This window comes from Sorex fumeus, unplaced genomic scaffold (genome assembly GCF_029834395.1).
Source record: "Sorex fumeus unplaced genomic scaffold, SorFum_2.1 ptg000008l, whole genome shotgun sequence".
NCBI lineage: Eukaryota > Metazoa > Chordata > Mammalia > Eulipotyphla > Soricidae > Sorex > Sorex fumeus.
In genome coordinates, this window is record NW_026606065.1 from 5,142,444 (window position 1) to 5,162,185 (window position 19,742).

The window sequence follows — 19,742 nt, forward strand, 5'->3', positions numbered from 1 at the left end:
AGGTGCTAGTGAATAAACTGTCTCAATTTCTATAAGCCCAAACTATGCTCATTTCATCTGAGGCTGGCACTTTCAGAAATCCTTGTCATTCCATTGTGTTCATGGAGTGTGGTTTTCTTTGTGAATACCCTCTCAGGATTTGCAAAACTCATTGAAGGAGCTGGTTATCTTCAAAAAGCAACAGGAAAAATGTTTTTCCAGGTTTTACTTCTAATTGGTTCATAAGCTCTGCTTCTAGGATTTAAACTATATAATATAGGACAGATAACTGGACAGATCCTACATGTGTTTTTTTTTAATTCTGTGTATTTGTTTAGCTTTGGTTTGGGAACCATACCAGCAGTGCTCAGAGGCTGCTCTTAACTTTCTGCTTACGGATTACCCCTGACAGTGATCAGGAGACCGTACGTTGTGCTGAGGACCAAACCCAGGTTGTTGGTACACTACACAAAGCTTAACCTGTTGTACTATCTCTCTGGACCTTCAAATGTGTTTTAAGCTCTTTTCTGCATTACTCTCTTTTTTCTCTGTGTTTCTATTGGGCATTTTCTATTAACTGCTTTCTAATTCATTAACTGTCACTGTCACTGTCCTGTTGTTCATCAATTTGCTCAAGCGGGCCCAGTAACGTCTCCATTGTGAGACTTGTTACTGTGTTTGGCATATCGAATACGTCACGGGGAGCTTGCCAGGCTTTGCCATGCAGGCGAGATACTCTCAGTAGCTTGCTGCACTCTCCAAGGGGGGCAGAGGAATCAAACCTGGGTTGGCCAGGTTGACCGTGTGCAAGGCAAACGCCCTACCCGCTGTGCTATCGCTCCAAACCTATCAACTGCTAAGTCCAATATATTTGTATTGGACATCAGTTGAGTTCTCATAATTCCTATTGTCCTATAAGGTTTATTTGAGCCAAATACATAAACACATATACATACACACATACCAATTCTTTAAGCTAACTCTATACTTTCCTACCTCTTTTGATCTAATTTTCCTACTATCTTGAAAGCTTGTCCATTATCCATAAAGTGCTTGTCAACTAACTCTAATATCAGGATCACCTGTATCCTGCTTTTGCTTTAAAGTATTTGCTTTCTTCTTGTTTTTGTTTGTTTTAAACTAAAAATTCCAACTCTTTATGTATTGGGTGATTTTTTTTAATGGAACGTCAGTTCATCTTAGAGATTCCAGAGGATGGTAAGTCTGATTCTCATTCTGCCGAGAAATAGTGCAGAAGGCAAATTACATTAGCCCAGTGAGGAACTGAGAAGGGGAGAGGCTGTGTTGTGAGTTTAGAAGATTTGATCTACTTCTGGTTTGTCTCGAATCGTAAGACGCAACTTTCCTCAGCTTTCAAATGAAAGTGCGACTGGTTTTTGTCACAGGAGCCTCAAGTGATGTGGCTTCTGTTTTCATATATTTCCTGCTTCACGCCCCAAACACAGCTTTCAGGTTTGGAAAACATCTTGAGAAGAGACAACTAAATATTTGCAAACCCTCAACCTTCTGATTCTGTCACTACAGCCCATAAAAGTTGGGCTCTATACCCACCTATGACTCAGCAACGAGTTGAGACTCAGTTGGCTGGCCCTACCGAGTAAAAAGCAGCTTGGAATATCAGTGTCAATTTACTAAGTTTTTCAGGAAATTTAACACTCACCACTGATATCCTTAAGTCACTCTACCATGCCCATACCTTCAGGCCCCAGAGAATGTCTTTCTACAAAACGCATTCAGAATGAAGGCTTCGCCTCCTCCAGATGGAACCCCGCGACCATGAGACACTACAAGCACAGCTCGAGCATGCAGGAACAGGACTTTCACTCCAAACTGCCGGGACTGCCCCGGCCCACAGGGAACCTCTGATTCCGGAAGTCACGCTCACGACCCGCCCCCCAGGGCCATCTTTACAGCACACAGCCGCAGAGAAGAAAGGCGCGGGGGGGGGGGGGGGGGGGGGGGGGGGGGGGCACCACAGCTCCCGGAGAATGCTCCAGGTCCCAAAGAGAGCCGAGATCACCAGGAAGTCCCAGATGGGGTAGGTTCCGCATCCCGCCTCCTCCAGATGGAACCCCGGTGACCATGAGCCTGTACAAGCATAGCTCGGTTATGCAGGAAGAACCAGGACTGTTACTTACATGGCCGCGTGACATCTCCTTATATATAAAGTGATCAATGAAAAGTAAATTATCCTACGCTTCTCCCTGAAAATCAGGCTTAACTCTTTTACAAACCACAACACCCAATAGGAAAGAGAGAACAAAAGGGAATGCCCTGCCACAGAGGCAGGGTGGGATGGGGGAGGTGGGATGGGAGGGTTACAGGGATCCGTGGTGGTGGGAAATGGTTCCTGGGGAGGGATGGGTATTCAAAATAAATAAATAAATTTTTTTAAAAAATTGACGAAACTGATAAGAAAAAAAAAAAAGAAGGCTTTCTAGTACACTGTTGTTTCCTAAGACTTCTTCCTTAGTTCTTTAATATTGTGTTCCGAACTAAGTGACAAAATTGAAAGCATTTGCCTTGCAAAAAGGCAAATTTCAATCACAGGAACATCTAAACAATATCTCCTCCCCAGCCCCCAAAGCAAAGGGCCTGGAGTAGCCTCTAAGCACCACGAGGTATGGCATACACAACAACAATAAAGTAGAACTGAGGGAATAAACTGCTTATGATTTTTAGGGTCACTCAGTTCGTTTTATAATTCCCCTGAGTAACATTAAACCGCTTCTTTCTCTTGTCCCTAGGCAACTTTTGATGCTTAGTGTTCAAACAATGTCTTAACAAGGATGCCCACTCTCTCCACTACTGTTCAATAATAGAACTGGAAGTACTTGCAATAGCAATTAGGCAAGAAAAAGATGTTAAGGGCATCCAGGTAGGAAAGAAAGAAATTAAGCTCTCACTATTCGCAGATGATATGATACTATACTTAGAGAACCCTAAACCCTCTACCAAGAAACTCCTAGAAACAACAGACTTGTACAGTAAAGCTGCAGGCTATAAAATCAATACCCAAAAGTCCAAGGCTTTTCTATACGCAAATAGTGAGAGAGAAGAAAGTGACATGAAGAAAACAATCCCATTCACAACTGTGCCCCAGAAAATCAACTACCTAGGAATTAGCTTAACTAAGGAAGTAAAGCACCTGTACAAAGAAAATTACAAAACACTACTTCAGGAAATAAAAGAGGACACGAAGAAATGGAAAATATCCCCTGCTCATGGATCGGGAGAATTAACATTGTCAAAATGGCAATACTTCCCAAAGCACTGTACAAATCCAATGTGATCCCTATTATGATACCCATGACATTCTTCAAAGAAATGGAGCAAACAATCCTGAAATTTATATGGAACAATAAGCCTCCACGAATAGCTAAAGCAATTCTTGGCGAAAAGAAAATGGGAGGAATCAACCTCCCTAACTTCAAACTCTACTACAAAGCAGTAATAATTAAACAGCATTGTACTAGAACAAAGGCAGAGTTGCAGACCGATGGAACAGGGTTGAATATACTGACATCTCCCCCCAAGCATATGATCATCTAATCTTTGATAAGGGGCCAAGAAATGTGAAGTGGAGCAAGAAAAGCCTCTTCAGTAAATTGTGCTGGCAAAACTGGGCAGCTACATGCAAAAACGTGGGCTCAGAACTCTGCCTAATGCCCTGTACAAAAGTAAGATCAAAATGGATCAAAGACCTCAACATCAGACCGAAATTCATAAGGTACATTGAAGACTAGGTTGTCAAAACCCTCCACAACATTGAAGCTAATGGTATCTTCAAAGATGTCACGCCACTGGCCAAGCAAGTGAAAACAGAGATAGACAAATGGGACTATATTAAACTAAGAAGATTTTGCACCTCAAAAGAAACTGTGACTAAAATACAAAGTCTACAGAATAGGAAAGGATATTCGCTGAATACATATCCGACAAGGGGTTGATATCAAGAATATACAAAGTACTGGTTGAACTCCACAAGAAGAAAACATCAAAAAATGGGGCGACGAAATGAACAGAAACTTTCTCAAAGAAGAAATCCGAATGGGAAAAATGCACATGAGAAAATGCTCTACATCATTAATCATCAGGGAGATACAGATCAAAACCACAATGAGATATCATTTCACACCACAGAGACTGGCCCACATCCAAAAGAACAAAAGCAACTGTATTGGCGCAGATGTGGCAAGAAAGGGACCCTTCTTCACTGCTGGTGGGAATGCCGACTGGTTCAGCCCTTTTGGAAAACAGTATGGACGATTCTCAAGAAATTAGAAATTAAGCTCCCATTTGACCCAGCAATACCACTCCTGGGAATATATCCCAGAGGCAAAAATGTATAGCCGAAGTGACATCAGCATTTGTTTGTTCATTGTTTACCATAGCCAGAATCTAGAAAAAACCTGAGTGTCCAAGAACAGATGACTGGTTAAAGAAACTCTGGTATATCTACACAGTGGAGTACTATGTAGCAGTTAGAAAGGATGAAGTCATGAAATTTACATACAAGTGGTACTACATGGAAAGTATCATGTTAAGCTAAATGAGTCAGAGAGGGACAGACATAGAAAGATTGCATTCATCTGGGGAACATAAAGTAACAAAATAGGAGACTAACACCCAAGAATAGCCGAGATAAGTACCAGAAGGTTTACTCCATGGCTTGGAGGCCAGCTGCACACTCTAGGGGTATAGGCAGCTCAGATAAAGAAGGGAGCACCAAATAAAGGGTGTTGGGAAGATCCACCCAGGATGGCAGATACATGCTGAAAGTAGACGATAGACCGAACATGACTGCCACTCAATTCCTCTTTTGCAAACCACAGCACCCAACAGGAGAAAGAGAACAAAAGGGAATGCCCTGCCACAGAGGCAGGGGAGGATGGGGGGATGGGGGAATGGGGGGTGGGAGGGATACTGGGATTAGTGGTGGTGGAGAATGGGAACTGGTGGAGGGATGGGTATTCGATCACTGTGTAACTGAAACACGAGCACAAAAATTTGTAAGTCTACAACTGTACCTCATGGTGTTTCACTAATAAAAAAATTTTTTTAGAAATGTCTTGATCAGTGTATAACTGAAACCCAAGCACAAAAAATTTAGAAGTCTATAACTGTACTTCATGGTGTTTCACTAATAAAAAAAAATGATAAAAAAAAGTCTTAAGGCTTATTACTATATTTTTAAAACAGAGTTAAATTTAGATTGTATTAATCAACTTCTCAATACTCCCAGTCACTTTACTGTGCACAGTAGATTAATGTCCCTTTTGGAAATGTTTGGTTTCGTAGTTTTTTCTTGATTAGTACGAAATGTGCATTTTAGAACTGAGCTTAAAATATTTCATTTTAAAAGCCAAGGCATCTGACTTTATCATAAAACAAAAACAATCAATAAAACAGTACTAACCACAAAACATATAAAAGCACAGTGACTACTGTAGCATTTGTAAATATGAAGGAGAAAGGCTTAATTGTGGTTTTGTTTTTTATTTTTTTATTCTTAATGTGTGTTTGGCTACAGGACTTGTTTTTGAGCCATCCCCAGTGGTGTTCAGGGATGACTCGTGGCTCTGTGATCAGGGATCATTCCTGGCTGGGGCGGGGGGGGAAGCTGGGAGATCATAGGGGTGCTGGGGATTGAGCCCAGGTAGACCACATGTGCAATGCAAATGCCCTACCCACTGTACTACCACTCGGCACCAAGAGGACATTAAAGGCATCTCTGTAGAGTAGAAAAGATGCTAAGTGTCAAAAGATTTGGTTTCTTGATAACATGAAGGGAAAACAGCTGCAGTTTCCTGACCAGCAATGAAGAGAGTCACAGAGACCCAAAGTGATTAAGAAATACCAAGCTCTTAGTGGCCAGTCGGGCATTCTAGAGGAAAGGGCAGCTCAGATAGAGAAGGGAGCACCAAATAAAGGGTGTTTGGAGGATCCTCCCAGGAGGGGAGATGCATGTCGAAAGTGGACTATGGACTGAACATGTTTGCCACTCAATGCCTCTTTTGCAGACCACAACACCCAAAAGGAGAGAGAGAACACAGGGGATTGCCCTGCCACAGAGGCAGGGGGGGGAGGGGGGGATGGAGGTGGGTGGGATATTATCCATGGTGGTGGAAAATGGGCACTGGTGGAGGGATGGGTATCTGATCATTGTATAATCAAACCCAAGCACAAAAAATTGTAAATCTACAACTGTACCTCATGGTGTTTCACTAATAAAAAAAAAAATTTAAAAAAAAGAAAGAAATACCAAGCTCGCTTCCAGTTTCCTAACTGGTAGAAATGGCTGGATGAAATGACATGATAAGAAATGACATGATGAAAGCATAATAACACAAAATTAAATAACAAGGCTACCAACTCACAAGTCTGATGCATCACTTTCCTCATAAAATACATTTCTCTAAATTCTACTCCTCCTCCTTCACGCCCTATGAGGTCATGAGTTGCCCCGCACGAGGGGCTCTCCAGCAGGGCCATGGCTCCAGAAGCACAAGGACTTAATGCAGAGCTCGGCAGCTTGTGGCAGAAAAGTGAATGGACTATGCGTGGATTCACAACACCATGCCAGCCCGGAGGGGAAAGGGTGTTGCTCCCTTCCGCCTTTTTCCCTCTGCACAGCAAGAAGGCAGCGCCTCGGAGCTTTTTGGAAAGCCAGATATGAGCCGGTCGTGGCGGGGCGACTGAAACCTCATGGGAAGGGGGGCGTTCCCGGCTTGTCCTTCACGCCCCACTGAGGTCACGAGTTGCCCCCCACAAGTGGCTCTCCGGCACGGCTATGGCTCCAGAGCCACAGAAACCAATCTCATAATTATCGGACTCTCGGCAGAAATACTTCCAGGCTTAATAAGTAAAATACCAGAAATCCAAAATCGCGTGGCCACGACATCATTTGGTTCTTGTAGAAAACAAATTCTTTCACAATGCCTTTTCAGCAGGTCTGACTTTGGGGTGTAAACTCTAAATAATAATGGTGCATCTTTTGTCAAAACAATGAATCAAATCAAAGTAGATAGAGTGTTAACTAGAATTCATCTGCCTCACAGGCATTGGGAGGGTTGAGGGGGGTAGTATATTGGAGTTCTTGGTGGTGAAAAATAAGTACTGGTGAAGGGAAATGTGTTTGATGATTGCATGACTGAGACTTAAACCTGAAAGCTTAGCAACTTTTCCCACAGTGATTCAATAAATAAGGAAAACAAAATTCTACTCCTCTTTAACATTAACACAGAACCCTAAGAAAACAGACTCACATTCCAGGATCAGAGAAAGTTGCAACCTGTCGCTTGTAATAAAATGGGAGCGCCATGAGAGCAAACTGGTATAGATATAAATGCAAATAATTTCCCTCTTCTATTTTCCTCTACCTCTCCTAAAGTTACTACCAATTACCAAATAAAGAGTGTTACTATATTTATGTGTATGACCATATTTATAAATGTATATACATATAAAACCCTAACATTTATATATTCTATTATCACAAATCATCCTGTTATTCGTCGATTGGCTCGAGCAGGCCCCAGTAACGTCTCTTTCATCCTAGCCCTGAGATTATATTCAAGGCTATTTAGGAGAATGAGACCCATCATTGTTACTGGTATTTGGCATATTGGGTACGCCACGGGGAGTTTGCCAGACTCTGACGTGTATTCTATTATAATCATCACAAATTCTTTTTTAGATAGAAAGTATACCAAGGGTTTTTTTTTTAGGGTTTTTTTTTTTTTGGTGCTATTGTTGTTTGTTATTTTGAGTCACTGCTGATGGTGCTCAGAACTTATTCCGTGTTCAGAAAATCACTTTCTGGTGGAGCACAGCCACATAAAAAAATTTTTAAAGTTCTCTCCCCAACCACATATCAGCTAGTGTGCAAAGATAAAGCACCACATTTCCACACAGAAGCACTATTCATGCTATAAACAGGGCTGGAAGATATACAGCAGGGGATAAGGCACTCCTGAGCACTGAACAGGAACAGACCCTGACCACCATCAGATGTGGGTCCTCCCCACAAAAAAGACAAATCACACTATAAATAAAAGCCCCAGATAAGTGGGAAACATGTGTTGTAAATGAAAAGTTTGTTCTGAAGGAAAGGCTCCAATTTAACCATATTTTGGAATATTTGATTCTTTGGAAGAAAAACGATTATCTGACTTTATATGAAAGTGACTATTAAAAACATCACTTTTACAAAGTCCATCTGATTCCATCTGACAAAAATAAATATAACAGTTTAGAATATTATTGAAGTGTCTGTAACCATGTCAAGTATGTGGATGTCAAGTAAGACTACAGACATTAACTATAACAAATATTAAATCTTTCCACTAATTATAAACAATATCCACTTTAAAACATTGAACACTATACACTTTTTTCACTTTTACAATAGCAGTGGCTGAAGATTATTTTCACATAAATATCTCAATAGCCTATAAAATGTATAAGAATGCCAAAGCTCTTAAAAATAGCAAAGGCTGGAGAGATAGTACAGTGGATAGGCCTTGCATGCAACCAACCCGGGTTTGATATTCAGCTTCCCAAGTGGTCCCCAAGCACCTCCAGGAGTAATTCCTGAGAGCAGAGCCAGAAGTAACCCTAAGTATCACTGGGTATGGCCCAAAAATAAGCAAACAAACAAAAATATAGCAAGTGTGAAATAAAACACTTTTTAGATCTTATCCAGAGACTATAAAACAAAGCTCCCAGGAGAGAGTAACGCAGTATTTCCATCCCTCTCGGAGAGCCTGATAAGCTACCGAGAGTGTCCTGCCTACGTGGCAGAGCCTGGCAAGCTACCCATAGCGAATTCAATATGCCAAAAACAGTAACAATAACGGGTCTCATTCCCCTGACCCTGAATGAGCCTCCAATACGGCAGAGCTGGGAAGGACGAGAGGAGAAGCTGTTAAACTCTCAGGGCTGGGACAAATGCAGACGTTACCGGTGCCCACTCAAGCAAGTTGATGAACAATGGGATGACAGTGCTACAGTGCTACAAGTCATTTATTATACTAGAAACTCAAGTAAATAAAATTGATTTTACATAACGTTAGGGGCTGGAGCGATAGCACAGCGGGTAGGGCGTTCGCCTTACAAGTGGCCAACATGGCCGACCCGAGTTCGATTCCTCCGCCCCTCTCGGAGAGCCCGGCAAGCTACCGAGAGTATTCGATATGCCAGACACAGTAACAACAAAGTCTCCAATGGAGACGTTACTGGGCCCGCTCGAGCAAATCGACGATCAACGGGAGGGCCTTTACCTTTACCTTTACATAACGTCAGTAGATAAGACCAATATTTACACACTAAAATAAGCTTGACAAGGTAATATCTATTTTATATAGACATTAATATAAAAAGTATCAGTTGAAAACAATAAGAACTAAATTATTGGGGAACTAAAGCAAACTGAAAGTGAACTGTGTGAATCTAATTAAGAATGAGGTCAATCTAATCAGATCAAAGTTGAAAACTATAAGTCAAGCAACCAGAATCCTACATCACAGCATTCATTTTGTAATCCCAGTATTAAAACTATACAGATTTGTTTTAGTTTAATAATTAGAATGATTTTAGTTTAATAATTCATCTCTATTACTTTTGGAAAGGAGAAAAAACAGAAATCAGCCATTCAGTTGACTATCTCAGACCTAGCTTATCTAACTTAAACCAATCAGAAGTGAAAAAACACAGTAAGTTAACCATCTCTGAAAAGCTATTTGCACTATTATTCCACTAATTCATACACCCCAACCAAAGCATAAAGGACACATTTTTGTAATAGTTTAAACATAGAAATTATGGAAGAAAACCCTGAAGCTAGCTGCTTCCTTGAGCATTAAGCTAATTAGTTGTACAGTGCACGTTTCTTTGAGGATATAAATATTAAAGCTTTAAGACATTTGAAGATAAGCACAAATTTAACATTTCAAAACAACTCTGCAAGTGCATCTGAAATAAAGATCCTCACTCAGCCAACATTACAGTCATACCTTGCAAACTGTCTCCACATCCCAAGGTATTATGGTTCTCAGATCAATGATTTCACACGACACTCCCAGCTTTTCTTGAGCCATGGAAGCTACCTCTCGGATCACATGAACCTGTAATAGGAGAAAAGCAAGCAAAAGATGACTAGAGTCATGCCAGGAAACTTACCGCAAAAGGAGAAAAAACCAAAATCAAAGACTCAAAAGCCTATGGTCAAGTTGGAGCGATAGCACAGAGGGGAGGGTCTCTGCCTTGCATGAGGCCGGCCCGGGATGGATTCCCAGCATCCCATATGTTCCCCCGAGCACCACCCGGAGTAATTCCTGAGTGCATGAGCCAGAAGTAACCCCTGAGCATTGTCGGGTGTGACCCAAAAAAAAAAAAACAGCCTATGGTCAATGAGTCTTGAGCTCCCTCTTTTAAAACTAGAGCAATGTGACAAGTACCAGGGAAAGCTGATGTAGATAAGTGAGGTTCATCGCAGAAAAAAAAAAGGCATGGAATTCTGTATCTAGTCCATTCATACAGCCAGTAAGGCCATTATAAACAACAGCAACAAATGGGATGAAAAAGACAGCAATTCCTTTACAGCAGTCAGTAAAAAGTCTGTAATGTGTGCTTCCAAAGGAAAAAAAAATTATTTTTTAATTTTTATTAGTGAGACATCATGAGGTACAGTTGTAGACTTACAAATTTTTGTGCTTGGGTTTCAATTATACAATGATCAAATACCCATCCCTCCACCGGTGCCCATTTCCCACCACCACAAATCCCAGGATCCCTCCCACCCCCATTCCCCACTCCCACCCTGCCTCCGTGACAAGGCGGACATTCCCTTTTGTTCTCTCTCTCTTTTATTGGGTGTTGTGGTTTGGAAAAGAGGCAATGGGTGACAATCATGTTCGGTCTATAGTTACTTTCAGCATGCATCTCCCATCCTGGGAGGATCCTCCCAACACCCTTTATTTGGTGCTCCCTTCTCTATCTGAGCTCCCTTTTCCCCTAGCATGTGTGGTTGGCCTCCACGCCATGGAGTAAAATTCCTGGTACTAATCTCGGCCATTCTTGGGTGTTAGTCTCCTATTTTGTTACTTTATGTCCAAAGGAAAAATTTTTAATGAATACATTTTTGCAAATGCAATATATTTTTAATGGATTCGTTAAATATTAAATATTATTATTTAATATTAATATTCTAAATTAAATTCAATATTAATTTATTTTAATTGTATATTTAATTAATTTAATATTAATATTCAATATTAAATATTCAACATTAAATATTCAAAAATACATGTATATCCAAATATGATGAAATGGAACCTCCACCCTCGGTTAGAAATCAGTACTAGTTACCAATGTATCAATAAATAGATTTAAATTTGAGACATACAAAAAAATATCAATTCCTCACTGTATCAGGATTAAAAATAAAAGCTTCCAAGCACAATGGGGACAACACATGGTACCACAGTTACTGACCTGGGTGCCCCAGGCAACCAGAGTGACATCACTCCCTTCCTGTATAACTTCAGCCTGCGACAGGGGGATGTTGTAGGGTTCCACTGGAACCTGTTCCACTGAAAAGGAAATAAGGAAAGAAACAAAAGGTTAAGTTCTCATGAGACATGTGTACACAAAAGAACGTAAGAACCACACTGTGTTAAAGCTTTCATTTATCCTTCCCCAAAACGTCACCGAACTTATAAGAAAAATAACATTTATTATATGACCCATGACATTATAACACAGATAAAAAAAATATAATAAAGTCTATCAGCAACCCTGGAATTAAGGTCTATCAGCAACCCTGGAATTAAGTGTATTTTAGGAAAAAATTAGGAAGATCTTAACAAAATATGTCAATATTTTATCAATCATCATTATTTATCAAGTATCATTAGTTATGATAATTCACAATCACGATCACAGTCATCCTGTTGTTCATCGATTGCCTCAAGCAGGCACCAGTAACGTCTCCTTCGTCCTAGCCCTGAGACTTTTTAAAAAGTGCCATATTCAAGGCTCTTTCAGGGTTAGGAGAATGAGACCCATCATTGTTACTGGTATGTGGCATATTGGGTATGCCACATTATGATAAGTAACATCTTTAATGTCAATATTAATATTAACATTATTAGCATTAGTCAATAATGTGTCAATATCAGTTCATTAATATAATAAATGTATTATACTAATATAATATTTAATAACAGGAAACTGGCTGTAAGTTTTTTACTATCAACTTTTCATATAAATCTAAGACTAATCTTCAAAATCAGCTTAAGACACTGGAGAGGACAAGCATGCATGATGCCTTCATTGCACCACTCTCCAGGTTCAATCCCCAACAGTCCATGCCCCTCCCCTGCCAGTCCCAAGTTATGTGCCCTGGTGGCCCCCAGAACCATGAGGCCCTAGCAGTACCACATTACCAGACCCAAGCACTGGTTCCTGAAGTCAGCACTGCTGACCCAAGTATCACCAGGAGTGGCACCTGGGGCCACAAAGCACCAGCTGGGGGGATTCCACCTCTCCCCAATTTTTTCTTGAATTTATGGGTCAGGAGATAAGACTGGAGTTAGAGCACACGCTTTGCATTCATGGGGCTTTAGATCAATCCCCAGCACCACAAGGTCAACTGAGCATCACTGGGGTGGGTCCTGGCAGCCCCCAAGTAGAGTCAGGTAGTACCATGGTGGTCTCTGGCACCATCGGCCCTTATAGTACAAAATCCTCAGGCCCTAGCAATTGCCAATCTCTTAGCCAACAATTACCAGGACCTGAACAACACTTGAAAAATCCCCCACCAAAAAAAAAAAAAAAATGCAATACAGCTACTAAAATTTAAATGAACTAAATTAAGTTCTCTAACTAATTTCTCTACCAAGGAGAAAATTCCAGGTAAGGTTTGGGTTTTTTCTTTTTCTACATTTTTGTTCAAAGTGTAAATTTAAACACTTTTTCAACCATAACGACTGAAAATACCTTAATTTTTTTCAAATTTGAATCCTGAAAGTCTCAAGGAGATAAACTCAATCAGTTTCACCAGACCAAAATGAAAAACTATTGGCAATCCAGACAAAACAATTTCATTGTTCTCACAATCAAGTACATGCAATATGGGGTTAATTAAATCCAAGAGGCTATCAAAAAGCTTATTTTTAAATTAAAATTGAGGTAAAGTTGATAAATTACCCTATTATAAGCCTGTCTCAATTCTCAATTTTTACCAGAAAGCAGTGAAAATGAGAAGAAAAAATGACACCTCTGAATTTCCTAATTTTGTCAGCCAAGTAGAATCACAGCAAATCTGATGGGGAAAGTTGCATAGAAGACAACCAAACACAATGAGTGAAAACAACGACACAGAAAGCTCAATTAGCACCAACCAGCCCAAAAAGTCTTCAGACACGACTTTAGTAACACCATTGTGAGATAAGGTAAAGGTAAAGGTAAAGGCCCTCCCGTTGATCGTCGATTTGCTCGAGCGGGCCCAGTAACGTCTCCATTGGAGACTTTGTTGTTACTGTGTCTGGCATATCGAATACTCTCGGTAGCTTGCCGGGCTCTCCAAGAGGGGCGGAGGAATCGAACTCGGGTCGGCTATGTTGGCCGCTTGTAAGGTGGACGCCCTACCCACTGTGTTATCCCAAAGCGACTTTTAGTGATCTTAGTTTTGATAATTCCATTTGCGTTTGGGTTATAACAAACAATATGAAGTAAATTTTTTGTCCCTGCGAAGAGGTCAGGCTGAGGTGATGGGTGAAAAACATTGGTGGAGAGAAGGTCACTCACTGATAGTGGAACTGGTGTTGGAACATTTAATGCCTGAAACAACTGTATTATGAATAACTTGGTAAATCATGGTGTTATAATAAAAAAATCAATAATAAATTGTGTTAAAAGAAAAATGAAGGTAACCCTATACTCCCAAATCAGATTTCCAACTCTTGTCAGAAGTATTCAATGCTAACAATTACCTGAGTATCTGCAGAGGCCAGCTGTCATTATTTCTGGCACTGTAAGTTTTTATTCTCATCTCCACTTGGGAAATGACCTGTGGTCTTTGTCCACACAGTACCAAGGTTCACATTATCTTTCCCAGCTTTCCACTGCTCAAAACATGGACTCTATAATCAAGTGCACCCAGATTCAATTAGAAGCCAATGACTCAAAAGGCAAGAGTTATCCAGAATCCATTCTAGAATATGAGTCACACTGGAAGCAGATCCAGGTCCAGACTCAACAGCATGATGTAGACTGCAAGCTACATCCACTGGTGATGTAGACTGCAATTTTACATCCACTAGTGCATCTTTGCAAACTAGTTATGCAGTGGATCTCTGGGGTGTAGTATCAAGATGACTAACCTATAAGACTAGTCTATAAGATTAGCTCTGTGGCACTCCAGTGATCTGAACTATTAATAACTCTTTTCGAGGCAGCTCAGGTAGAGAAGGGAGCACCAAATAAAGGGTGTTGGGAGGATCCTCCCAGGATGGGAGAAGCATGCTGAAAGTAGACTCTAGACCGAAAACGACTGCCACTCAATGCCTCTTTTGCAAACCAGGGCACCTAAAAGGAGAGAGAGAACAAAGGGGAATGCCCTGCCACAGAGGCAGGGTGGGATAGGGAGCTGGAGGGGTGGGAGGGATACTGGGATTGGTGGGGGTGGAGAATGGGCACTGGTGGAGGGATGGGTATTCAATCATTGTATAACTGAAACCCAAGCACAAAAATTTGTAAGTCTACAACTGTACCTCAGGGTGTTTCACTAATAAAGATTAAAAAATAAATAAATAAATAAAATTTAAAAAAACCCTTAAACTGAAAGAAAAATAATAACTCTTTTCTATCTCTACTAGTCAAGTTCATCTGTCCTACTTGAAATTAGTAACACTTATTCAGTAACTTTTCAGCTATTTACAATATGCAAAAATACAAATGCACAGATATGTGCATTTCTCTTTTCTTTATACAAACAGAACATACTGTATGCAGTCTAAAACCTTTCCACAATGTTTTTCATTTTCATTTCATTTCATTTCATCATCCTGTTATTCGTCGATTGCCTCGAGCAGGCCCCAGTAACGTCTCTTTCATCCTAGCCCTGAGATTATATTCAAGGCTATTTAGGAGAATGAGACCCATCATTGTTACTGGTATTTGGCATATTTGGTAGGCCACGGGGAGTTTGCCAGACTCTGCCCTATGGGCAGGCTACATTCGATAGCCTGCAAGTTTGTCCAAAGTAGGAATAAGACAATAAGACAATGTTTTTCACGAAGAGATATTTATTAAACGTGTTGTCATGCCAAAAACAGCTTTGTCTTATAAATATAATATTTAAACTACCATATTTAATATTGCAATCATTAAAAACACAGTAGCACTGGACTGTAGCCCTGTCTTCCTACTGTTCATCAATTTGCTCGAGCGGGCCCAGTAACGTCTCCATTGTGAGACTTGCTGCTACTGTGTTTGGCATATCGTCACGGGTAACTTGCGAGGCTTTGCCATGTGGGCGAGATACTCTCAGTAGCTTGCCAGGCTCTCCGAGAGGGGAGAAGGAATCAAACCCGGGTTTGCTGGGCCGGCCGCATGCAAGGCAAACGCCCTACCACTGTGCTATCTCTCTAGCCCACAAACACAGTTAGATTCTTTTATTTGGGGCATTTTAAATATTTCAGTCTAATGACATTTGCATAGGCAATGTTAATACCAGAGAAAGATGATTATTTTAAATAAATCTTTTAAACAAAATAGTAAAACCTAAAAAAATTACTTTTCTGGGCAAGGCACAGAGCAGAGGACAAAGTAAACTGAGAGATATAGTGTATTAGAAAATTCCAGCCTTCAAAGCAATATTTAAGTTTTTGTGTAGTACACGAACAAGACTGAATCAGATACTTTTGCATCTGGACTAGTCATGTTTAACTTTTAAGTAACCTACTCTAGTGTCACTTATTAATTCAAATTATGGCAATAATAATATTAATAAACACTGCTTGCTATATGATTTTTAAGAGTTCTAATAGTGGATTGGTTGCTGATAACTAACAGTATTATTCCTTTTCCTTTTAAATTTTATTGGCAGGTCTGAATGCTGGGGAAAATTTCAAATAATAATAGTGGATCTTTTGTCATAATACTGCATGTGATCAACATAGAGAGAGAATAAAGTGGAAATCTGCCACACAGGCAGGGGGAGGGGTAGGAGGGGGGTATACTGGAGCTCTTGGTGCTGGAAAATGTGCACTGGTGAAGAGATGGGTGTTTGATCATTGTGTGACCGACCGAGACTTAAACTGAAAGGCTTTGTGACTCTTCTCACAGTAATTCAATAAATAAAATTTTTTTAAATAACAAATAAATAAATTTTATCGGGGTAGGATGAGATTCTAACAAGTTTCACTGTGCATTTACGTCTGTGTATGTGCATGAAGACTGTGTAAACATTTTCTTGAAACACAACCACTTCCAACTCATTTCTATACTGTCTCTGGCTGGTCTTGCCCTAAAGCAACTGAACTTAAAATATTTTTTATCTGCAAATTTATTCCAGAGAAATTTACCACCCTAAATTCAAAAGAGCATTTTCAGAGGTCAATTCCAATTTACCCAGTGATGGTTTGAATCAGGTATTGGGGTCAGAGAGATAATAGAGGTATTAAAGCCCTTGCACACAGCTGACCCAGGTTAAATTCGCAGCGCCACATACAGTCCCCCAGACACTGCCAGGATGAGTGATCCTTGAGTCTTGTCTGACAAAAAGTCAGACAAACGATAAGACAAAGAGGAAGACAGATTGAGTAAACTGGAGTCTTATATTTTGTCTGTGCAACAGTTCTCGGTGACTTGACAAAAATGAGGGTTGATGATGGTGCGGATGACATCTGGTAAACATGTCAGAGGTAGTATGAAGGTAGTCTACCACCATCAACTCCTCTTTGCAAGACAGCATCCAATGGTAAAGTCATGAAATCAGCAGGCACTTGCCTACTGTGAGCCGGTGGCCCCCAATCAAACAAGAAACAGCCATTTCTGACTTGTAAACCAGCTGCCAGCTGATGATTAGCAAAGCCCTGGAACACACAACTTAATGGGCTGGCACAACAAAAGAAACGGCTTGGCATCTTGGCCCACCTCCTTTAAAAAGTTGCCACAGAACGGCTGCTTCACTGTGTTCAATTAATTACCCAGAAAAAGCCCTCATTATTTTAACAATCAATTAAGCAACAACACAGAAAACAATACTTTATCCTCCATCGAAAAATGTCATGCTGAGAATTAGATTTAAAAAGTCATGTTAAAAACAATCCTCCCCACCAAAAAAAAAAAAATCTCCTCTTGGATTTGCAAAATTTAATCCTGAAGCAGGATAATAAGAATAGTTTTAATAATGTCCATTTATTTAAATGTAGCAAACATCGCCTGGAGAGCAAGTTATACACAGGTACTGTTTAATTCCATTGACATAAGTGAGAGGGTTATTATTATTTCAAATTATTTCAAATCAACCTTTCAGCATTCCTACTCCATGCCCAGGTACTTTTCAGGAAAAAAAAAAAAACAAGACAAATAAGAGCACAAAACTTCATGAACTAAAAAGAGCACCAAACAGTCAAACTTCAGATTTCCATTTTTATAGCAGTGGAATGAGACAACTCTGTTTTACCATTTGTTGACTACTTTCTCAGCACTAAAGAGCAACCCACAGAGAAACCATTCAGCATCGAATGTTTTTTAACAGAATATAGAGGACCTAGGAAGGGATGTAACTCAGTGACAAGCCATGTGCTTTGAAAAAGAAAAATAATAAAATAAATGGACAGATAAGAAATCTGGGGTCGGAGAGATGGCACCGTGGGTAAGGCACTTTCCTTGCACTCAACCAACTGGGATTCGATCCTCAGAACTATATATGGTCCACTGGGCCCTGCCAAACTGATCCCTGAGCACAAAGCCAGAGAAGTAAGTCCTGAGTACTTCCAAGTATGGACCAAAAGCCAAAAAAGAAACGAAATAAAAGAAATATATTCAAGGTCAAAAATTTAAAGATGCATTTTGTACTGAGATGGATTTTTATTTTATATTATAAAATCTCCTCAAGCAGATGTTCTTATATTCATAATAAATGTTCATTTATAGAAACAAGACAAGAATTAATGCCACCTCCCAAATTATAGTCTTTTCTTTCAAATTTTCTTATGATTTGTACACTGCTTTTTTTTTGTACACTGCTTTTAAGCTTAACTCCTTTTTCAAATAAAGTAGAGGATAAAAATAATATATATGTATTATGCACAATGTACACATATTCATTTATATTGACTGCATACCAACATACAGAGACATCATGCAAGATGTCAACATTAAAAAAAGATTTAGTCTTTGTAAATCATACACTCAACTGGGAGTTATAAAATATATAGCACAGCGGTAGGGCGTTCGCCTTACAAGCGGCCAACATGGCCGACCCGAGTTCGATTCCTCCGCCCCTCTCGGAGAGCCCAGCAAGCTACCGAGAGTATTCGATATGCCAGACACAGTAACAACAAAGTCTCCAATGGAGACGTTACTGGGCCCGCTCGAGCAAATCGACGATCAACGGGAGGGCCTTTACCTTTACCTTTTAAAGATAATTAGTAAACAGCCCTATGATACAGCAATGAATACAACTGCTCTAGGTGTACAGAGAAAAACAAAATGAATGCTTCACCACCAAAGAGGACACAAAAAGTAAAGAAAAAATAGAGAGGTCATCTCATGTAGGAAGAGATGTGCTTAATGAAATGGTGGCACGAAACCAGGAATACAATCTACAAATACAAGCAAAACATACATTCGTTATATTTCAGGTCAAAGTGAACCCTGAAACCTTTAAACAGTAATTCCCAAATCCCTGTGGAAATTCCCAATTCCTTCTGATTTAATATATTAATGCTTGTGGAGAAAGCATCTGCAAGAGAATAACAACTCACTCTTAATGATCAAGTTCCCCTGTGAGGCACGGCATTAGAATCACAAAGATAATAGGGTCATTTCTCTGCCCTGGCACTAATCTACAGTAATGCCGGTTTCCTTGCAAATGTGAAACTCAGTAGGGCTTTATGCGTGTTGCATTATACATGATAACAAAACATAAATGTTCTTTTTAAAAAGAAATGTTTCCAAAATGTATGTCACTTTATGCTGTGTAGGGCTGGAGGGGCAGTACAGAGGTAGGGCGTTTGCCTTGCACACGGTCGGACCGGCCAACCCAGGTTCGATTCCTCCGCCCTTCTCGGAGAGCCCGGCAAGCTACCAAGAGTATCTTGCCCATCAGCTCAGATAGAGAAGGGAGCACCAAATAAAGGGTGTTGGAAGGATCCTCCCAGGATGGGAGATGCATGTTGAAAGTAGATTATGGACCAAACATGATTGCCATTCAATGCCTCTTTTGCAGACCACAACACTCAAAAGAAGAGAGAACAAAAGGGAATGCCCTGCCACAGAGGCAGGGTGGGATGGGGGGGATGGTGGGTGGGAGGAATACTGGGACCCGTGGTGTTGGAAAATGGGCACTGGTGGAGGGATGGGTGTTTGATCATTGTATAATCGAAACCCAAGCACAAAAATCTGTAAGTCTACAACTGTACCTCATGGTGTTTCACTAATAAAAATCAAAAAAAAAAGAGTATCTTGCCCACACAGCAAAGCCTGGCAAGCTCCCCATGACGTAT

General features: G+C 40.3%; 1 protein-coding gene across 2 annotated transcripts in view; it reads right to left on the reverse strand.

The window, feature by feature from the left end:
• Window positions 1–19,742, reverse strand: part of BCKDHB (branched chain keto acid dehydrogenase E1 subunit beta) — a 426,555-nt gene that overhangs the window by 134,026 nt on the left and 272,787 nt on the right. For both annotated transcript variants that reach the window (XM_056109682.1, XM_056109681.1), the window contains exons 7-8: window positions 11,497–11,594; window positions 10,017–10,127 (exon numbers count right to left, since the gene is read on the reverse strand). In XM_056109682.1, the coding sequence (XP_055965657.1) occupies window positions 10,017–10,127; window positions 11,497–11,594 (209 nt within the window). The remainder of the gene's footprint in view (window positions 1–10,016; window positions 10,128–11,496; window positions 11,595–19,742) is intronic.